The sequence below is a fragment of the Rhipicephalus microplus genome, chromosome 1, assembly GCF_043290135.1.
Source record: "Rhipicephalus microplus isolate Deutch F79 chromosome 1, USDA_Rmic, whole genome shotgun sequence".
In the NCBI taxonomy this organism is placed as follows: Eukaryota; Metazoa; Arthropoda; class Arachnida; order Ixodida; family Ixodidae; genus Rhipicephalus; species Rhipicephalus microplus.
Genome location: NC_134700.1, coordinates 130,949,648 through 130,972,538, shown reverse-complemented (window position 1 = coordinate 130,972,538; position 22,891 = coordinate 130,949,648). Strand labels below are relative to the sequence as shown.

At 46.3% G+C, this 22,891-nt stretch overlaps 1 protein-coding gene across 6 annotated transcripts in view; it reads right to left on the bottom strand.

Moving 5' to 3' along the window:
- The window catches only part of LOC142798219 (uncharacterized), a 277,973-nt gene that overhangs the window by 113,067 nt on the left and 142,015 nt on the right, over window positions 1–22,891 (bottom strand). The window contains exon 2 of one of the 6 annotated variants that reach the window (XM_075887372.1): window positions 4,044–4,196. The exons of 4 other annotated variants lie outside the window; for them this stretch is intronic. Coding sequence is in view for 1 of the 2 variants with exons in the window: in XM_075887375.1 (XP_075743490.1) it covers window positions 4,044–4,061 (18 nt within the window). In the remaining variant the exon portion in view is untranslated. Of the gene's footprint in view, window positions 1–4,043; window positions 6,243–22,891 lie in introns of those variants that run through there. One more of the 6 variants, XM_075887375.1, reaches the window with a different exon arrangement.

Sequence of the window (22,891 nt, the reverse complement as noted above, 5' to 3'; positions counted from 1 at the left end):
AAACGTAATTTGTGATGGAGACAGCCGCACCTACACAGCCCTGTGCAATGATCAGACATATGGATTCGTACCACTCACAAAGGAGGACTGTGTGAATCATGTCCAGAAAAGAATGGGCACTGCGCTCTGCTCTCTTGTGAGCAAAGCAAAAAAGGGAGAGGCACTTGGTGGAAGAGGTGGCCTTACGCAAGATCTTATAAAGAGGCTCACCAGCTATTATGGCCTAGCCCTGCGAAGCAACACAGATGTGCAAGATATGCAAAGGGCGGTGATGGCAACACTCCACCACATTTCATCCACTGATGCAGAGCCCCATCATCAGCTGTGTCCTCCTGGTGCCCTCAGCTGGTGCAGGCACCGTTCAGCAGAAGGAGAAGGAAAGTCACCACCTCCACACAAGTACAACCTTCCTGGCAAGGTTATAGAAGCACTGCGGCCCATCTACCAACGCCTTTCCGACCCTCAACTGCTGGCTCGATGTAGCGGCAACAAGACTCAAAATGCTGCCGAGAGCCTCCACTCAGTGATTTGGTCACTGATATCCAAGCAGCAGCATGCCTCCCTCTTCACTGTGGAAGCAGCAGTGCATGAAGCTGTTGCAAAGTACAATGCAGGCAGCTTGCGAGCTTACACCGAGATTTGCACTGCACTAGGTGTAAAACCTGGGGCCGTTGCCCTCCAGAGGGCTGCAGAAAAGGACAGCCAGCGGGCTAAAAAATCATCAAACATGCACCAGATGAAAAAACAGAGGACCGAAAGGCCACCTGCAGGCATGGACACCAAAGACTACTGTTCTGGTGCATTTTGATGAAGGTGAAGTGCTACAAAAACTTTGAAAGCCATTTTCTCTGAAGTGTGTTTTGGGCACTTAGTGTTGCTTGTGAAAAGTGTAACGTGGCAGTGACTGGACCGATTTGGTGCTGTTTTTTTTTTAATCCTTGAAGTCTTGTTGACAGGATGACATTATTCTTTACCTTGCTTAGGGCCTAGTTTTTTTTGCATGTGCTAACTAGTGCATGAGAAGTTCTGATGCAATACATGAAGCTGATGGGGATGTTATTTGTAAAAAAACTAAAAGGAATAGACAATTTTTGATAATGTCATCCTGTGTAGTGTTCTTTTGAGTAAAGATCAAAACCACTTGGACCTTCCTGGCATGTTTTGTTACAATGCTAGGCTTTTCACCAGCAGACTATGTCATCAGATTACGTAACATAGTGTAATTTGAAAACTACTCGAGATATCGCAATGAAACTTCATATATAGCTATACGAGACACTCTTCAGTATGCCTGCCAAATTTCATTACTCTAGCTCAACAAACAAAAAAGTTTTTTTCGATCGCCACCTTCCCCCTTAATACATAAGAAAGGAGATGACAAGGACTTGAAGAATTACAGGCCGATCAGCTTGCTCTCTATAGTATACAAGCTATTTACAAAGGTAATTGCAAACAGAGTAAAGAAAACATTAGAATTCAATCAACCAAATGATCAAGCAGGATTTCGAACAGGCTACTCAACAATTGACCACATTCATACTATCAATCAGGTAATAGAGAAATGCTCAGAGTATAACTAATCACTATACATAGCCTTCATAGATTACGAGAAGGCGTTTGATTCAGTAGAAATATCAGCCGTCATGCAGACACTGCAGAATCAAGAGCGTCGATGAAGTATATATAAACATCCTGGAAAAAATCTACAGGGGATCAACTGCTATCATAGTGCTTCATAAAGAAAGCAACAGAATACGAATCAAAAAGTGTGTAAGGCAGGGAGACACGGTCTCCCCAATACTATTTACCGCGTGCTTACAGGAGGTTCTCAAAAGCCTAGAATGGGAACAGTTAGGGATAAAAGTTAATGAAGAGTACCTTAGTAACCTGCGCTTTGCCGATGACATTTTATTGCTGAGTAACTCAGGGGACGAATTGCAACTCATGAATAAGGAGTTATACAAGGAGAGTCCAAAGGTAGGTCCTAAAATTAATCAGCAGAAAACGAAAGTAATGTACAACAACCTCGGAAGAGAGCAGCGTTTCGAGATCGGTAATAGTGCACTTCAAGTTGTAAAAGAATATGTCTACTTGGGGCAGGTAATTACCGCGGAGCTGAACCTCGAGATTGAAGTAATTAGAAGAATAAGAATGGGGTGGAGCACATTTGGCAAGCACTCTCATATTATGACAGGTAGATTGCCACTATCCCTTAAGAGAAAGGTATATAACAGCTGTATCTTGCCGGTATTTAGCTATGGAGCAGAAACCTGGAGACTTACAAACAGGGTTCAGCTTAAATTGAGGGCGACGCAGCGAGCAATGGAAAGAAAAATGGTAGGTGTAACCTTAAGAGACAAGAAGAGAGCAGGGTGGATTAGGGGACAAACGGGGGTTAAGGATATCATAGTTTAAATAAAGAAGAGGAAATGGACATGGGCTGAGCATGTAGCGCTTAGACAGGATAACCGCTGGTCATTGAGGGTAACTAACTGGATTCCCAGAGAAGGGAAGCGGGTTAGGGGGAGACCGAAGGTTAGGTGGGCAGATGAGATTAAGAAGTTTGCGGGTATAAATTGGCAGCAGCAAGCACAGGACCAGGTTAACTGGCGGAACATGGGAGAGGCCTTTGTCCTGCAGTGGACGTAGTCAGGCTGATGATGATGATGATGGCAAGATCCCAGCGCACTTCCTAAAGTACAGTATCGTTCCTTCAGAAGAAATAAATGGAGCTTTATGAAACTTTGCAGATGTTGTCTACTTTAATTACTTGAGCAAGGTTCCTTTTGGCATTGCGTAAGTGGTTGCCAAACTGGAAGGGTGGTTGTTGCCAGACACCCACTGAATTTGGCTGAAAAGTTTTCTCCTGTAGTTGTGGCTTTTCCGTAAGAATTTGGTGCTATCCGCGGTGCATTTCTTGGCTGAAAATTTTTCTCCTGTAGTTGTGGCTTCTCCGTAAGAGCTTGGTGCTATCCGCGGTGCATTTCTTGACTGAAAATTTTTCTCCTGTAGTTGTGGCTTCTCCGTAAGAGTTTGGTGCTATCCGCGGTGCATTTCGCGAAACGGAATGAATCGAGCCTAGCAGAAGTGGAGCGTGGTGCTGCCGTGCAATTAAGAGGCCATTTTAATTAATGGAATGAACCACGCATTACAGAATTTGTTTTATTTACGGAATGAACCGCGCCTAGCAGAAGTCGAACGCGGCGCTGCTGCGCAATTAAGAGGCCATTTTAAGTAACGGAATGAATTGCCCATTACAGAAGTCGAGGCGCGTTCTCTTACTGTGTGCGCAGCTGTGCGATTAAGATATTGCGTCTCAGTATTAGGGATTACGGGGAAAACTGAATAGAGTCGCAGGAGGTGATGCGCTGCCCCCCTCTCCCCTTACTTTTCTTTTTTTTTTTTCTTTCTCAGCTGATCGTGTTCCGTCGACCGTGCGCTACGATGGGGGACGCTACACTTCCCCTAGCTGTGCCAGCACAAGACATATCGTTCGGACTCATATATACATGTGATGAATAAGTGTTCCAAGGCTAGTTAATCGGGGTACGTCGGATATGCTACAGCTATGTACGCCTGGAAGGCTGCTTTATCGAAGCAGATGGATCGAATTAAGCGCGACTTGCGCGTACCGGTAAATGGGACCCGGCCGACGAGCCGCCGTCGCTTACAGGGCCCCACCCACAATAAGCACAAATTGTCTTTCAGCTCAAGAGCGCAGTATAAAACAATAGGGTGGGTACATAAAAATAAAATGGCATATTATGTCTCACTACACGCTCATCACTCACGATATGGCAGGAATCCCTAAACGGGATATCGGCGAGCAATCACCTCCTTTAATCGAAGGAAAGGGTCTTTCACGTTGAGACGTTTAACGACCAAGTACGTCTCGAGAGGCAAAAAAAGGAGCCTCGCCCCTGTCTACCCTGTATCGTGAGTGTCCCGCGGAGCTGGGGCAGCTAGCTGTTTCCTGCAACCATTGTACCTGAAGTGTGGGTCTGCTCGTTTTGTTGCCGGGGCGATTGTACGTGACGACTTACTGCATCCTGGGTCACCATAATTAAGCTGAGGTCCTTGCGAATACCCCATCACTCTTATGTCGGCGGCCGCTTCTGTGCTGTTCCGGACTGTCTGCAGGTCGAACTGCCGCTCGAAGCAATGGCGTCTTCGACAGTCCAATAACGCGACGGCTCCTGAAATGATGACAATGTACTTTTCACAACTAACGTTACGGCATTTCATAAGGGTCACGATCCTAAAGCTTAGGGATTGTGACCGAGATAGGGAGCACCAAATAAGGAAATTTAAGAGGTTTACGTGAGCAAGCTTGGCCATGTCTCAACGCCCAATGCACCGAGGTGGAGTACGTGCCCTAGGCGGCGTACTGTTTACGTGATACGTGGGTCACATCACGTAGCATCACGTAACGTCGGTAATGTCGTTCGCACTCCCGCTCAAGTCACTGTTGCTGTGGAGAAGGAGGGGCACCGAAGTGTAGTACGTGACCTAGGTGTTGTACGATTCGAGGCGTCTTCGCCTATCCTGTATTTTCACACATATGCTCGCCTCGCGTCGGCGCCCCTCTTTCTCCGCAGACACTCGCATCGCGTCGGGTCGGCGCCATGTCAACCAACGTTAGAGGTACAAAAAGGTTTTTTTATGTTTTTTTTTTTATTCCAGGCGTCTTTGCCCACCCCCTCTTTCTCCGCAGACACTCGCGTTGCGTCAGGTCGGCGCCATGTCAACCATGTCAACCAACGTTAGAGTTTCAAAAAGGTTTTTTTATGTTTTTTTTTTTTTATTCCAGGCATCTTTGCCCATCCCGTCTTTCTCCGCAGGTGCTCGCGTGGCGTTAGGGCCGTGGCCCATCCACTCTTTCTCCGCAGATGCTCGCGCCACGTCAGCGCCGTGACCCACCCCCTCTTTCCCCGCTGATGCTGCATCACGTAGGCGCCCTGTCAACGTTAGAGCGCTCTATCCCCCTTTCACCTCATGACCCTTATAAAATGCTGTAACGTTAGCCATGCAAGCTACACTGTTACCAGTTCAGGAATCGAGGTCGCCTGCTGACTGGCGACAATGTTCCTTCAAGGCGCCGCAACAATTACGGTGGCGTTTCTAACAAGGGCCCGTGGATTTTCGGCATGCTGCACGTGTCTACGAAGGAGTTGAGGCTGTTTCAAGTGGATAAAAGGGATGCTGCCACCCTTGATTCACTGATAGCCAAGCACATTCTTCCCGGGACGACGGTGTACAGCGATGAGTGGGCCGCGTACCAGTGCATACCCAGACTTGAGGATGCCAACGGAACACCGCTAAACTTGGACTGGCACACCGTGAACTACAGTGTCAACGTTGATCCTACGACAGGCGCCAACACGCAAAGGATTGAAAGTGAATGGCAAAAGGCCAAGCGCCGTCTCGTTTGCAACAGCAACAAGATGACTACCTCACTTATGCCGTCTCACCTCGCCTGGCTTTGGTGGAGATCAATTAACGCACATCCCAACGTAAAAGACCCTTTTCTTCGATTAACCCCTTAAGGGCTTATGACGACCTGCGCTCGTCAAGAGCAGTTGCCACTATTTTGCTTATGACGAGTTGTGGTCGTCATGAGTTTTCCGCAATGCTCCTACAGGCTTTTGACGAGCCCGGGTCGTCAAACGGGGATTTACGGAACCTGTGCTGCCATCTATGTTTAAGCACCGCAAGTTCCGTGATTGGCGGTGGTATTAAATTATAGTTTGCACACTAGATGGCGGAATGTGTGCGCTTGTTTCCCGCGCGTTTTACAAACATGGCCTCATCCGTGCGGCGTTCTGATGCGGAGAATCTTCCTTCTTCAGACGATGAAAGCGAGAGTGATAAGGATGCCACCGTAGTGTTTTATTCTTCAAGTGAAGAAGACAGTGATGACGTTTTTACGGACAGTGACTCTGAAGGAGAAGACAGTAGCGATGATACAATGGCTAGCTCCCGTGAATGGTTTCGCATAGACCTCGACAACATCCCAGCCAGACCTCCACGGTTTGATTTCAGGGGTTTCACGGGACTGAAGATCACAGTAAGCTCTCCCCATCATCCACTTGAGCTCTTTGAAGCTTACTTTGATGATGAGCTGCTTGATGTTATCGTCGTGGAGACAAACCGGTACGCTTCTCAGCTTCTGAATTCTAGCAAGCTGGGACAACATTCTCGCTTCCGAAAATGGTATGCACTTACGCGAAAAGAACTTCGCGTTTCTCTGAGCCTCCTGTTGCTGCAAGGCATTGTGCAAAAACCAAATGAAAGGATGTACTGGTCTAGGAATCGGCTGGTTGAGACTCCGGTCTTTGGCGAGATAATGTCCAGAAACCGCTTCGAACTAATAATGAGAATGTTGCACTTTGTCGACAACACGACAATCGAAAATTGTGAAGGACACCCTCAACCTCATCTGAGGAAAATCTGGCCGGTTTATCAGGCACTTCTTGAAAAATACCGGACATTGTATGTGCCGGAGCGGGACGTCAGTGTCGACGAGAGCTTGCTGCTCTTCAAAGGCCGGCTCAGCTGGAAGCAGTATATGCCCCTGAAGAGAGCGAGGTTTGGCATAAAGTCATTTTTGCTGTGCGAATCTTCAAGTGGGTATATATGGAACTCTGTAATTTATACAGGGAAAGAAACGAACATAGAGATCTCGTCAGAAGAAGCAGCAACCTTCGGATTGGCGACGAAAGTTGTTTTGAAGCTTCTGGAGCCCCTGCTAGACAAAGGCTACTGCGTCACAACTGACAACTTCTACACCTCACCAGAACTGGTTGACTTTCTTTTGAAGAGATCAACTGACATCTATGGCACGACGCGAGCCACTCGCAAAGACCTTCCGCCTGGTTTCGCCAAGGCAAAGCTCAAGAAAGGCGAGATGGTTGCCTTTCAAAGGGGCAAGTGCTTGGCTGTTCAGTGGATGGACAAAAAACTGGTGACGGTTCTATCTACAGTACATAGTGCTGAAATGGCGCGATTCATTGACAAAATGGGCAAAGAAACCCTGAAGCCAGAAGTTATACTTGATTATAACCATACAATGGGAGGAGTTGACAGAGCAGATCAGATGCTGGCGAGCTACTCAGTGCCACGGAAACGAAAAAAGATCTCCTACAAGAAGATCTTCCAACACCTCTTGGATGAGGCGACCTACAATTCATTCGTTCTGTACCAGAAAGGAGGAGGCCGAGCATCTCATCTGGAGTATAGGCTAAGGCTTATTGATGAGATCATCACGAAGTACTCTCCCAACACCGGCACCAAGAAGAAAGGACGGCCAGGGCGCCCCCTGAACGCAAAACGGTTTGGTGAGCGCCACTTTCCATCGCACATACCACCAACAGAGAAGAAGCAAGAACCGACACGCCGCTGCGTAGTCTGCTACATGAAGCGAGATGTAAATGGCAAGAACATCCGCAAGGAAACCAGGACCTGGTGCAGGTGGTGCGAGAAGGCTCTCTGCGCAGTGCCGTGCTTTGAACGCTACCACAAGGATGGTAGCCTCAACTAGCTTCAAGTGAACTATCAAGAAATTGTTTGTTTTCTGCAAGGCAATTCAAACCCGACCCGTGCTTTCTGGAGTTGCAGAAATTAATTTGTGAATACACCAGAAATGCCCCAAATATAGGGTATTATATGGGGTAAAGAATGACCAATTAAACATGATTATCGACTATAAACAATTTTCGCAAATATTTTTATTATTATTATTATTATATTGGTTTTATTGGCGCAAGGGCCATGTTTGGCCAAAGAGCGCCATAAAAATTATAAAAGTGTAATATTTGTCAGTGTATAACAATGGTATTTAGGGATGTGAGCAATGATAATGTTACGTGGCTGTATAGTGGCCTAAAATTCCGCGCTCCAAGGCAGGTAAAAAAAAAAAAAAAAAAAAAAAAAAAAAAAAAAAAAAAAAAAAATCATGAGCATGACGTGACACTTGAAGTGAGGATGAATGATAGACGGTCATAGTAATAAAATCATAAAAGGATAATAGCACAACTGCCTTGTCAACGACCCTTGTGTCCAAGGGACGCCAGGCAGGTGCTTTTTAATGTAGTTACCGCAGCAGCAACCTCCACTTGGAGGTCGTGCTACGGATTTCCTGGAAATATGACATGAAAATTATTTATATCTTTTAAAAATGCGAGCAATGATTTGTGCTTAAAAACAGGCTCTTTACCTATAAACATTGACGGATGCAGTGGCATTTGATGTCGGTGAAGAAGTAGAAAGTGTTTTTGTCTAAGAGCATCCAATTCCTTGCATTCAATTAAAATATGAAGAACGCTGAGTGGGTCACCACATCTGTCACACACGGGAGGATCACCACCAGACAAAAGGTGTGAATGAGTGCTATGGGTGTGTCCTATTTGTAGTCTTGTGAGTATTACTTGAGTGTGGCGTGACCTTGATATTGACGGCCAAGTTCCAAGGCTCGGTTTGATAACATGTAATTTATTTCGCGTTTGCTTATCCCATGAAAGCTGCCAGTGCGCCCTGAGCTTCTGTTTTACGAATTGTTTGAGTTCTAACGCAGAGACAGCCATAGATGCATTAGTGTTAGCGTTGTCCTTAGCTGAGGCAGCCAGTTGGTCCGCTAACACATTTCCCCGGATTTCGCGGTGCCCTGGCACCCAGCACAATACAACTTGTTTTTTGAGCGAGTATATGGTGCACAGAAGAGAGTAAAGCATCAAAAAGACAGGATTTTTATGTTTTTTGAGGGTCTTCAAAGCTTTTATAACACTCAGAGAGTCGGTGAATATTATCGCACGTTGTAGCTTTAGTTCCTTTATATGTTTAGCGGCCACAAGTATAGCATAGGCCTCCGCTGTGAATATGCTTGAATTAGGGTGGAGAATGCCAGAATCTGAAAAGGATGGACCAACGGCAGCATAGGACACGCCACTATCAGACTTGGAAGCATCCGTAAAGAATTCAGGACAGTTGTATTTGTGCTGCAATTCGAGAAAGTGAGTGTGTATATGTGCTATAGGCGCATGCTTCGTAACTTCAACAAATGATGTATCACAGTCTATGGGCTGCCACTGCCACGGCGGCAGACATGGAACGGGAGCCATCAGACTGTGTTCAATAAGTGGCACACCCGTTTGTTCAGCGAGGCTCCTCACACGAAGTGAGTAAGGCTGTTGAAACGAAGGACGGTTCTCGAAAAGCGTACAACTTGACAAGTCATTGATAGTCGTGTGTGAAGGGTGTTCTTTGTCTGCGTTCGTTTTTAAATAGTATATAAAAGACATGTATGTTCTTTGCAGGTGCAATGACCACTCATTGGATTCGACATACAAACTCTCCACGGGACTAGTGCGAAAAGCTCCCGTAGACAGACGGATGCCCAAATGGTGGACTGGGTCAAGCATTTTCAGAGCACTTGGGGTGGCAGACTGATATATTATTGCCCCATAATCCAGGCGCGTTCGAACGAGGCTTTTGTAGAGATTGATCAAACAATTTCGGTCACTCCCCCATGATGTGCGTGAGAGTACTTTCAGAATGTTCATTGTTTTTATACATTTGTTTTTAATATACTTGATGTGTGATGTAAATGTGAGTTTAGAATCCAAAATTAGGCCTAGAAATTTATGCTCGGCCTCTACAGGTAACCGCTGGCCAAGCAAGTCAATTTCGGGATTTGGGTGGAGGCCTCTCTTTCTAGAAAAGAGCACACAGGTGCTCTTCTCTGGACTTAACCTGAACCCGTTTTGGTCAGCCCACTTGGATACTTTGTTCAGACAAAGCTGGACATGCCGCTCACACACTGCAAGATTACATGACCTAAAGCCTACCTGGATATCATCCACATACATTGAATAGAATGTGTTATGTGGAATGCAGAGTCGTAATGAATTCATTTTTATAATAAAGAGGGTGCAACTCAGGACACCACCCTGGGGTACTCCCGTTTCTTGAATAAACGGCCTGGACAAGACATTCCCAATACGAACACGGAATGTTCGCTCGGATAAGTAGCTCTTTATGATATTCAACATATTGCCATGAATACCAATGTCTGACAGATCTCTAAGGATGCCGTAGCGCCATGTGGTGTCATATGCTTTTTCCATGTCAAGAAACACACAGAGACAGTACTGTTTGTGGATGAACGCATCGCGGATGTATGCTTCAATGCGTATGAGATGGTCTGTAGTAGATCGGTCCTCTCTAAAACCACATTGAAAGGGGTCAAGAAGTTTGTTGGTTTCTAGAAAATGCATAAGTCTTTTGTTTATCATTTTCTCGAACACCTTGCACAGGCAGCTCGTAAGGGCTATTGGACGGTAACTTGTAACTGAAGAGGGGTCCTTGCCTTCCTTTAGAATAGGAACAACAATGGCCTCCCTCCACGTAGACGGCAGGTACCCAGCAGCCCAGATAGTGTTATACAGAGCAAGTAAACTGATTTCGGTGTCATCATGAAGGTGTTTGAGCATGTCATACATAATTCTGTCTGGTCCCGGCGCTGTGCTGTGGCACGCATTGAGGGCCGTCCTAAGTTCGGCAATTTTAAATGGAGTATTATACTGTTCGTTTGTTTTGGACTTCAACTCTAATGTTTTCCGTTCTGTCATTTCTTTATGTTTTAAGAAAGATTTTGAGTAGTGCGCAGAACTGGAAATGCGCTCAAAGTGCTTGCCAAGGCTGTTGGCCTGGTCCTCCAGTGTGTTCCCTTGACTCACTAAAGGCAGAGGATATGCTTGCTGCCCCTTAAGACTTCTGAGGCTGCTCCAGACTTTCTTTTCATTGGTGTAGGAGTTAATGCCGGAGAGAAACTTGACCCAACTCTCCCTTCTTGCCTGACGTCGTGTTCGCCTACCCAGTGATTTCACTTTTTTAAATTCGACGAGGTTTTCTGCGTTTGGATATCGGCGCAGGATGCCCCAGGCTTTATTTTGTTTCCTACGCGCTTCTCTACAGTCATCGTTCCACCAGGGAACACGTCGTTTACACGAGTGCCCATTTGTTTGCGGGATACACTTTTCAGCAGCATCCAGAATAAACGCACTGAAGAATGCTACTGCGCAATCAATGTCACAATTTGTGATAAAGTCACGAGGTAAAAGTGTCAATTCTTGAAATTTCTCCCAGTCAGCGGATGCTATTTTCCATTTGGGAATATGAGGAGGAACCTCATGCGATAATGTCAAGTTTAACATAGCAGGAAAGTGGTCACTGCCGTACGAATTCATGACCACGTTCCATTCTAACTCGGTAAAGAGAGAGGGAGAACCAAGCGCCAAGTCTATCGATGAGTATGAGTTGTGATGAATGTTGTAATAGGTAGGCTGTTTTTTATTGAAGAGGCATGCTCCGGAGCACAGGAGGAATTGCTCTATCAGTCGGCCTCTCGCATCGCACCGGGCATCCCCCCACAGAGTGTTGTGAGCATTAAGATCACCAACAACAATGTAGGGTGCCGGCAGCTGGTCAATGAGGTGATGAAAATCTGTGCGGTTAAGTTTGTAGCTTGGTGGTATGTATAGTGAACACACAGTGACTAGTTTGTCAAATAGAATGACGCGGACTGACACTGCTTCGAGTGCCGTCTGAAGAATAAGAGGTCGGCAAGGCACGGATTTTTGTACTATTATAGCTACACCGCCGGATGAAGCAGTTGCCTCATCCCGATCCTTGCGGAACACGGCATATTGTCTAAGAAAGTTTGTTTGAGATGGCTTCAGATGTGTCTCTTGGATGCACAGCACCTTGGGATTGTGTTTATGTAAAAGTTCTGTAATGTCATCAAGATTGTGGAGAAGACCCCTAGCATTCCAGTGCATTATTTGTGTAGCCATTTTGAGTGAGTTTTTGTGCTGTGCGTCGAAGTAGACAACCTTAGCTTAGGAGGCCTTTTCAGGTCCCCTAATGCGTGGTTTTTCTTTTTTGGCAGGCTCCTTAGAGCCACGCCAATCTTTCGGCGTCTGAGGCGCCGATACACTTTGTGTTGTGTCCATCATCTCGGAAGAGACGCTGGACGCCCGCTCGCGGTGCCCGCGTGCGGTTGTGAGAGACTTCGGGCCCTCTGCCTTGGCAGGTGGCCCGAAAACTGCAGACCCAGAGGCCTGCATGGCTGTTTGGCTAGTGGTGGTGTCCATTGCCTCCTGCGAGGCACTGGACACCCGCTCCAAAGAGCGATCTGTGTGTAGCGTAGACTTCGCCTCAGTCGACGAAGTCTTTGACCCCACCGGGCAAGAGGTTGTTGGGACCTCCTTAGCCTCCTTGTTGCCCTGGCTGCTGCCAGGGCTTGCAGAGGCCACCGGTGTGGACTGGTTTGCTGCGGGCAGGGCAGCGCTGGCTGTTCCCGCCAGAGGGGCAGGTGGCTCTGACCTGGCCACGCTAGGCATGGTCCAGGTAGCCACCAAGGGCCGTTGTGGTGCCGCCCCTCGTTGCACCACTTCAGCGAAGGAGGCTCTTAGTGCGAATGAAGGTGAAACTCTCTGTCGTGCTTCACGGAACGTTATATTTTCGTTAACTTTTATGGTGATAATTTCTTTTTCTCTCTTCCAGGCTGGGCACGCTCTGGAATATGCGGCATGGCTGCCTTTGCAGTTTGCACAGTGTACCTCATCGTTTTGGCACTTATCAGTTTCGTGACCTGTTATGCCGCATTTGCCACAAGTCAGCTGACCTCGGCAGGTCTGAGATCCGTGTCCAAATCGCTGGCATTTAAAACAACGTCTCGGGTTAGGAACATACGGTCGCACAGAAAGTTTTACGTAGCCGGTCTCGATTGTTTTAGGTAGGATGCTTGAATTGAATGTAAGTATTAGGTGCTTTGTTGCGGTTTCAGTGTTGTTGCGTCTGATTTTTATGCGCTGCACATGTAATATGCCTTGGTCTTTCCATCCGTCTAGGAGTTCCTCTTCACTTAGTGTCTTAAGGTCTTCATCGGATACTACGCCCTTCACTGTGTTCATGGTACGATGTGCAGTAACTGATACAGGGATATTGCCAAAGGCTACGAGGTGTGAGAGTTTGTCGTACTGTTCCTTGTCTTTTAGTTCGAGGAGAATGTCCCCACTTGCCATCTTTGAGGCCTTATAGCCGGTTCCAATGGTGTCTTTAAGGCACTTGGCCACTAGAAAAGGTGATATTGCTCTGGCTTTGGTTGATGATTGCTCGCAGTGAAGGACATGGTATTTTGGAAATGTTTCAATGTTTTGAGGGAAAAACAAAGATGATGCATCGGTGCGTACTCTTTTCGGAGCACGATCAGTTACAGGGGGGTTTTGAGGTCCCATGAAAAATTGGCTTCTTCGGCATCGGCGCCTACCACCCACCACGGAGCCCAACAAGGGGACGCGGCAGAACATGTGAACAAGCCTGCCCTTCGCCAGCAGTACGCCGTTGCTATAACCGAATATGGTTTATCCTAGGCAGGATAGCCACACAGGGTTAACCCTTGCCGCCATGAAAAATCGGAAGTAAATGGAAGAGAGAAGAAGACAGGACAGATTTAAAGACGAGAAAAGACTAAGATATAGGAAGAGAGAGATAGGAAAAGGCGACTGCCGATTTCCCCTGGGTGGGTCAGCCCAGGGGTGCCGTCTACGTGAAGCCGGGGCCAAAGGGGTGTGTTGCCTCTGCCGGGGGGCCTTAACGGTCCAATCACCCAGCGTCGGCTCAACCCCCAGGATCCCCTTTTCCCCGGACACGGCAAAGCCACGCACGGCTAGGCGTGGGAGGGAGTAGAAACTCCCCCGTTAGCTCGGGTCCGTGGTGTCGCTACACACCAAACGCCTACTTGCGCAGGCGCCCCTGCGGGAGCAAATATTTTTGTGTTTTGAACACGTTTCTGAAGCATATCACATCATTAAAAAATTTGGCCATATTGGTGCATAATATATTTGTTTAATGAGCCCTTAAGGGGTTAATGGAGGTAATTGCTCGCCGGTATCCAGTTTAATTGTGATTAGCACGTAGTGACATATTGTCATTTTATTCTTATGTTTATGTTGTCATTATGTTGTATTATTATTGTCATTATTATGTTTATTATGTCATTTTATTCTTATTGTTGTATACTAAGCTCTTGAGCTGAGAAACAATACACAATCATTATTTGAAATTTTGGTAGTTTGTGCTTATTGTGGGTGGGGCCCTGTAAGTGACGGTGGCTCGTCGGCAGGGTCCCATTTACAGGTACGCGCAAGTGGCGCTTCATTCGCTGCATCTGCTTCGATAAAGCAGCCTTCCAGGCGCACATAGCTGTAGCATATCCGACACACCCCGATTAACCAGCCTTAGAACGCTTATTCATCACATGTATACACGAGTCGGAACGATATGTCTTGTGCTGACACAGCTCGGGGAAGCGTAGCGTCCCCCGTCGTAGCGCGCGGTCGACGCGACACGATCAGCTGAGAGAGAAAAAAAAGAAAAGTAAGAAGGAGGGGGCAGCGCATCACCTCCTGCGACTCTATTCAGTTTTCCCCATCATCCCTAATACTGAGACGCGATATCTTAATCGCACAGCTGCGCACACAGCAAGAGAACGCGCCTAGACTTCTGCTAGGCTCGGTTCATTCCGTTAATTAAAACGAATTCTATAATGCATGGTTCATTCTGTTAATTAAAACGGCCTTTTAATTGTGCAGCAGTGCCGCGCTTGACTTCTGCTAGGTGCGGTTCATTCCGGTAATTAAAACAGCCTCTTAATTGCGCAGCAGCGCTGCGCTCGACTTCTGCTAGGCGCGGTTCATTCCGTAAATAAGACGAATTCTGTAATGCGCGGTTCATTCCGTTAATTAAAACGGAATCAAAACGGCCTCTTAATTGCACGGCAGCACCACGCTCGACTTCTGCTAGGCTCGGTTCATTCCGTTAATTTAAACGGCCAGCGTCGCTCATGCACTCACGAAATGCACCGCAGATAGCACCAAACTCTTACGAAGAAGCCACAACTACAGGAGAAAAATTTTCACCCAAAAAATGCACCGCGGATAGCACCAAACTCTTACGGAGAAGCCACAACCACAGGAGAAAAATTTTCAGCCAAAAAATGCACCGCAGATAGCACCAAACTCTTACGGAGAAGCCACAACTACAGGAGAAAAATTTTTCAGCCAAGAAATGCACCGCGGATACCACCAAACTCTTACGGAGAAGCCACAACTACAAGAGAATACTTTTCAGCCAAATGTAGCGGCAGTCTGGCAACAACCACCCCAAAGTCTAGCAACAAACTTATGCAACGCTATGGTGGCTAGAAGGGGAAGTGTGACGGGTGCCGTATTCGTCCCGTGAGAGAGGAGGACGCCAAATGCGATGAAAAAATTTTTGCACCGCTAGTGGCGCTGCAGTGGACTGAGGTACCGGCGCTCGCCTCCCCGAACACTGCGTGCGCCATCTCCGTGTTCTGTGGTGCGCTTGCTTCGTTTTGATTCGTCAGTCACCTAGTTCGCCGAACGAGATCGTCGCTGGAGGATGTAGCCACGCAATGCCGTCGTCCAGGTCAAGTATGTGCCTTGTACTCGGCTGCAAAACAGGGTGTAGGTCGTGCGTGGACAAGGTGTCGGTGTTTAGAGCTCCGAAGGACGCCTCAAGAAGGGAGCCATGGGCCCGAAATATCAAATGGGATGACAAGGAGCTGATGCACGACTGTGTGGTTTGCGGGCGTCATTTTGAAGAAAGATTTCTCGAGAAGACATACCGCCACATCATCAACGGTGAAGTGGTTGAAACGCCGCGGGATCGGCCGCAGTTGAGAGCGGACGCAGTCACGACAGTATTCCCCGACGCGCCGAAGTACTTCACTACGAAAGCGCCTATCAAGAGGAAAGAAAGAAATTTGTGTGAGCAGCGTGGCCGTCCTACAAAAAAGCAAAAGGTGCACGATGGTTCCACGGAAGGCGAACTGCCACAAGACGCCGCAGCCGACGCACAGCTGCCACAGGAGCAGCGAGCTGTCGGCCATCCTGAAGCGGAGGTACTGAACGCCGTGACAGCAGATGATGTTTGCGGCAATTTCCTCCTGCCTAGTCCATCCTGGAATAAGCTGACATTTGCTACTGAACAAGATGCGGTTCACTTTGGCCTATGCGAGCTTGAGGGTGAACAGGCCGACCACATGCTGTTGCCCAAGTTGGTGAAATTCAAGCCAGCTGTCAATCAACCAGAATTGTTGTGCTGCTGTGTGTACTTGAGGGGCCACCTCTACTCACAGCGCACTGTTTCGTCACCGGAGGAAGCGCAGACAGTGCTTGACAGCACAAATTCGCTTGTGCTGTGTGGAGAATGTGGCATGAAGCCAGGCAACGAAAAGTGCTATGTTTCATATGCTGGCAGCTACTATTCCATGTAATGCACCTACGCATGTGACTCCAAAGGGCCGTGCCTTCATAGTAAATACCTCCGGAAATTGCTGCAAAATCAGCTGTCACGAAAGAAACGAAACGGTGGAGCTTCAAAGCGCCTGAAAAGGCACGCAAACACACGGCGTAGCTTGCGCACCGCGCGCAAAAAGCTGCTAAATGCAGAGAGGCAACTTGCAGGAATGCGGCAAGAAAATGAAGCAATTGCCAACGAGGTCCTGAACGAGCGCATTAAATGCTTGCCTGTGAAGCAACAGCTGACCGTAAAGACATGTCTTGAGGCCTCAAAGAGGAAGTCAACATCGGGAATGTTGTATGACAAGGAGTGGATCCTTGAATGCGTGCTCCTGCAAATGAAAAGCTCGAAACTATATGAGCATCTCCGCAAGCAAAGAATTCTCATTCTGCCAAGCCGCACTTGCTTACAGCGCTATATCTGAAGGTTTAAGAGTGGCTTTGGCTTCAATGACAACGTTTTCAAGGCGCTGACTGTGAAAACTGAGGAAATAGACAATGTCAGTCGACATGGCGGAATCATCTTCGGGTTTATGATAGAAAACCCGACCAAATTCTGGAAGTCCCCGAAGTCATCTGTTCAGTCTTGCTTCCTTATAAATGACCAATCATGCTCCGATTCTCACACTATTGCAGAAAGCTTCAACAACTATTTCAAGTCCGTTTTCTCTCGTGATGATGGCACTATCCCAGATTATGCTTGCAACTTTGTTCAGTCTAGAATTTCAGACATCACAATCTCTTGTTCAGGTGTTCACAATTTGATACTAAAATTAGATGTGACTAAAAGTTCCGGTCCTGATGACATTCCTAATACGTTCTTGAGGCGGTACTCCGAATGGTGCGCTCGTTACTTGAATGTCATTTTTAATAAATCGTTTGCGTCGGCCACTGTTCCCATACTTTGGAAGACAGCTAATGTTGTCCCGTTATTTAAATCTGGCAATAAGCAGCTCATTCCAAATTATAGGCCAATTTCCCTAATTTCAACAACCTGTAAACTACTGGAACATATCATTCATAAACATATTGTTGAGTATTTGGACGCAAACAACCTTCTGTCCCGGTGTCAGCATGGCTTCCGAGCTGAATTTTCTACAACAACGCAGCTCCTAGAATTCACCCATGACATTGCCACATCACTTAACAAAAGGGGTCAGACAGACGCAATTTTCATAGACTACTCAAAAGCTTTCGACAATGTATGCCATAAAAAACTTCTTCTAAAACTTAGTTCCTTTCTTAAAGATTCTAAATTACTCGGTTAGATTGCGGATTACTTGCGTTCTCGATCTCAGTTCATTACTTTCAACCAGGTGCAGTCATCCCCTGTTGAAATCACATCCGGTGTGCCGCAAGGCTCTGTGCTAGGGCCTCTCTTGTTTATTATATTTATAATGATGTTGTTAATGTCATCTCTGGAACCCCTGTAAACATACGTCTGTATGCCGATGATTGTGTACTGTATAACTGCATTACTACCTTTCAAGACCAGTCAGTCCTCAACAACGTATTCTCGTTATTCTGTGATTGGAGCTCAACGTGGCAAATGCCCATAAATTACAAGAAAACTGTAGCTATGACTTTCTCAAATGAAAAACAGCCTCTCAGTTTCAGTTATAACTACAATGGGTCCACCCTAGCACATGTGAGTGAATTCAAATACCTAGGCATCACCTTTACACATGACCTTAAATGGGGCAAACATGTTGATCAGATAACTTGTCAAGCTCTAAGGAAACTTGGTTACTTAAAGCGAAGATTAAAAACTCGACAAAAGATTGTAAGTTAACTGCCTACAAGACACTAGTGAGACCGATGCTCGAGTACGCCTCTGTGGTTTGGTCGCCTCATCTTGAGCAAGATAACAGGTTAAAATCTGTGCAGAATAAGGCTATACGGTTCGTTTTTAACCGTTATGATCGGGACTTCTCCCCGTCTTCACATGCTCATTTGTTGTCACTTCATTCACTGGAACACCGCCGTACACGTGATAGTATTATCTTGTTGCACAAGATTGTACACAAAATGACCCCCGTGTTCACGCGCTCTTATCTTTCGCTGATATGCCAGCGCTTTAAACCTTGTACCCTACAGGTCTCGTTTGGATTGTTTCAAATTCTCTTTTTTTCTGCGTGTGGTGGAAATTTGGAACAAGCTTGATGGTGCATTGCGTAGACTGAACACTGTAGAGTTCGAGAAAAATTTTATGTGTTAGTCACATAAATTTGTGCGCACTATTGTTTGTTTCTGTGCTTTCGTTGATTTTTCTGTACCCGCTCCTGCAATGTCCCAGGCATGGGACAGCAGTACTTGTAAATAAATAAAAATGAAATAAATCTTCGATGAATTGAAGTTGTCTGAGCATTTCAGCGTCAATGCAGAGGGTGAGTTACCACTTTGCAAGTCTTGTTGAATTAATATGATTTTATTTCTTCAAAGCCTCTTTATTTCTTGTATTTTAGGAAAGTTATGGCAGCTTTCTTGATGTATGATGATGCTTGTCTTTGTTGCGATAGTGACCCTTTCGGTTTTGATTTAATTTTAGGAGCAGTTGAAGGCTTCGTTGACTTGGGAAAATTCACCCGCGATGAAGACCGAACAACCCCAGCAGATCATGGGATGGTAATGATGTTTCAACCGTTTCAAGGTAAGAGTAAAATTGAACATTGTTATTTCAAGCTCCATGAAAATGTCAAGTTTGTTCGAGTAAATTGGAGTGCTAACTATAATAAAGGTACCGTTATCATACATTAATATGCACATAAGTAGTCCTTCTATACATAACTAAGGGGTAATAAAGGTACCGTTATCATACATTAATATGCACATAAGTAGTCCTTCTATACATAACTAAGGGCATGATTCATAGCACCAGGCCACACACAAATAATGCAGGGCAACTCAAACAATTGGGCAGGCAAGTGCATGCTTTTAGACTACGGGCACTGAATCTAAGAGGAAGCCTCCATGCAACTGCACGAAGTTTTCAACTTGCTTGGTAACCTTGATATGGCAAGCAATGGTGTCATTGTTTCAAAAATTGTCTCTGTGGTTGACCTTTGTTCAGGTGACTGGACACAGATACTGGGTGTGTTTTCATCGAAAGGAAACATCAAAGCAGAAATGCTTTCAAAGCTTCTTCTCGAAGCAATCCTCTTGACTGAGCAGGCCGGGTTTTTCGTCGATTTTCTATCCTGCGACGGTGCAACGTGGAATCGGAGCATGTGGAAGTCATTTGGAATTGGTGGTATGAGAATATACTTTTTATTCAGCTATGCCAGCCTGCTTGCTTTGCGTAGGGTGAAACAAAATAATATAGTGTATGCTTGATCCTTCTTAGGGACATCTGCCTTGAGCGTGCCGTTTCTGTGCTTTGCTAAGTAAAAGCAAGTGCCTCCTAGAATAGTGCTACTCACTTGTTTAGCACTATTTTGTCATTTATTGCGTTAGAATTTTCAGCTCCACAATGAGATACCAAGTGATTCTTTGCTTTTTTTCAGCATCCTCAACCAAAATCACTTCCGACGTTGCACATTCCATGGACCCCTCCAGAAAGCTTCACTTCATCTCAGATTTCCCCCACCTGGTCAAGTGCATAAGAAATTCATTCGTGACGACTGGGTTCAACACTCCTGATGGACGTGCATGTGTTCAACACATTGAGGCAGCATGGGACAAAGACAGAGGTTCTGTAACCTTGAAAGCTATGCCACATATCACAGAACCACACATTCAGCCTAATTCTTTTGACAAAATGAAAGAGAACTTAGCTTTCACGCTTTTTAGTGATGAAGTTTTAAAAGGCCTGTTTTTGTACACAGCCGACCTGGACCAGCCTTGTCGTCCTAAAGTGATGCCCACAGTAGAATTTGTAAAGCGGATGAGCCGACTTATATCTGTGATGACTTCACGATGCCCATGAGATGGGCTTAGGCCATTGTCAGAGAGGGTTGTGGAGCTTGAGGCATTTCTGACATACTTAGATGATTGGGAAGAAGCTGCAGAGAAAGCCGGTGGTGGCTTCATCAGTAAAAGCACTGCCGAAGGATTGCGCGTGACTCTACGCAGCCCGCTTTCCCTTCTGAAGTACGTTACGGAGAGTCTTGGGTTTAAGTACCTGCTAACGTCAAGGCTTAGCCAAGACAAGTTAGAAAACACAATTGGCATAGTCAGGCAGTATTGTGGCACGAATGACCACCCAAGTCCTGGCCAATTTCTTGTCATCGTGAACTGTTTGGGTTTCTACAACCTCGCTAGACCACCTAAACACGGAAACTCTCCTGCAAAACTTGTGAATTCTCGCCTTGATGCGCCATCACCAACCACCAGCAGTGCCATTTTTGGCATTCTAGACATTGTTGAAGACATGCTGGAAGTTGGAGACATTGATGGAGCTAGCTCTGTGCTCCAGTCACTGAGTACTGACCACAGTGGCTATGTAGTCGAGAAGTGCGATAGCCGCCTTATTTTTTATATTGCTGGCTGTGTTGCTAGGAAATTTAACAAGAAAAGCTGCTGCCAAGAATGCATTTCATCCCTTGCCGCAGACAAACGAGAGAGCAAAGGGAAACAAGCTAGTCAGCTTGTTCGCCACTCTGATAGAGGAGGGCTGCTGTATCCGTGTGATGACTTGGCTAACTTGGTAAGCACGCTAGAGGAGGCCTTCACTTTTTTTTTCTACTGAACAGCTGCACGCTTTCAGTGTGCATGATTTCATGCAGTTCTTGGCAGGCTTCAAACTGCAGCGAGTTGGCTGTGAGGTGCACAGCAAGGAACAGACGGCAAAAGTTGTCCAGTTTTTTGTGCTTACGCGGCTTCACTTCTTCACGAAGTCCTTAAACAGAGACAAGAGAGCTCAAAGAAATCAGCAAAAACATCTAAAACTGAGAAGGTCCCAGTAAACTTAAGTGATTGCACAGAAAATAAAATTGTAAATATATGTCGTGTACTGTCTTATGTGCCTCAAAATAGTTGTGTGTTTATGCCAAGACACGCAGTTGCAAACAACTGACGATAAATTTTGAATTAAAGGGGGTATGCCTGCATGCATGCGCAAATAATAAAACTGAAAAAAAAAAAACCGAGGGCAAAATAGCTGGACTTCCATTACTGCTGCCTTGTATGATGCATTCGCGCAAATGCCCTTAAAATAACTAAGCGAAATGTGCCAGATCTGCTTTTCCAAAAGCAGCCGCGAGGATCCCTTGAATATTGTGCGCTTCTCATTCTTTCGTTCCCCTATGAACTGTGACTTCCATGAGCCATGCGTTGCAAAATGGAAAGGAAATAAATCCGCAGACAAGTTCGTCTGTTGGCGGGCGGCACGTACATGTGCACATAATGGGGAAGCGGTGCGGCATTAAAAAGCGTACTCCCCCCCCCCCCCCCCCCTTGTAAATATGCAAAAGAACTGACAGCTGCCCATAGGCAGGTGAGATGTGAGTTTAGCGACGGGGCGAACCCACGGAGCGACGGCACCTCGGAGAGAGGCAGCGCCACCTAGAACGCCCTGCGTTTTTCATCGCTATTTTGTGCGCTCCTCAGCTCCCGTCCGTCACACTTCCCCTTCTAGCAACCATAGCAACGCCAAAAGGAACCTTGCCATTAGTTGTGCCCAACATCAATAAATTCCGATGCCTAGGTTTTTCATTGGCCTTAATAGGTTAAGTTAATGCATTTATTACCCACATAAGCCATAGCTGTACATCGTATACGTGTAGGTTAATGCATACCATTCACTTGTCAAATACCGATCATAGTCCTCAATTGTAGTCTCGCGCTCTGACGACCAGCTAATTATGCACGGAGTTCGCGAAATTCGAGCTGTTCGAGTTACGCGTTGCATGCATGGGCACATATCACCGGGGCTATTGCAAGGCCCGGCTATCCGGCCTCTTAACTACGCCGCCCGCCATCTCGGAGGCCACGGCAAAGCGGCCTTGCTAGATCCCATTGTCTATGAGAGTTTGGTGATGATGATGATGTTTGATGTTTTGTGGCGCAAGGGCCATTTCACGGCCAAAGAGCGCCAGTTCATCTTACTACAAATATGGACAATGATTGTGATAAGCGGCTGTGCTGTATAAAAGCCATAAAATCCCTCGCGGTAAGGCGGGTAAAAACATACAAGTAATAAAATCATGACCATGCCGTGAAAGGTGTGTGTGGTGTGAATAGGTGACAAAAGTTGGTGATAATGAAATACGATGGTGGACATGTATGGCATTAGCACAAGTACCTCACTCGTTCATACCTTTGCGTCCTAGGGCCGTGAGGCAAGTGCTTTCTTGTGTAGCCACCGCAGCAAAAACCTCTCTGGAGAGGTCGTGCTACGGAATGCCCGGGTAAATGATATGAAACTTATGAAGTTCTTTTAAAAACGCTAACAATGATTTATGACTAAAAAGCAGTTCCCTACCGACGAACATTGCAGGGTGTAAGGTATATTTTGTCGGTAGGTTAATGGAAAATGTTATTTTCTTAGAGTTTCTAAGTGTTTGCACTGG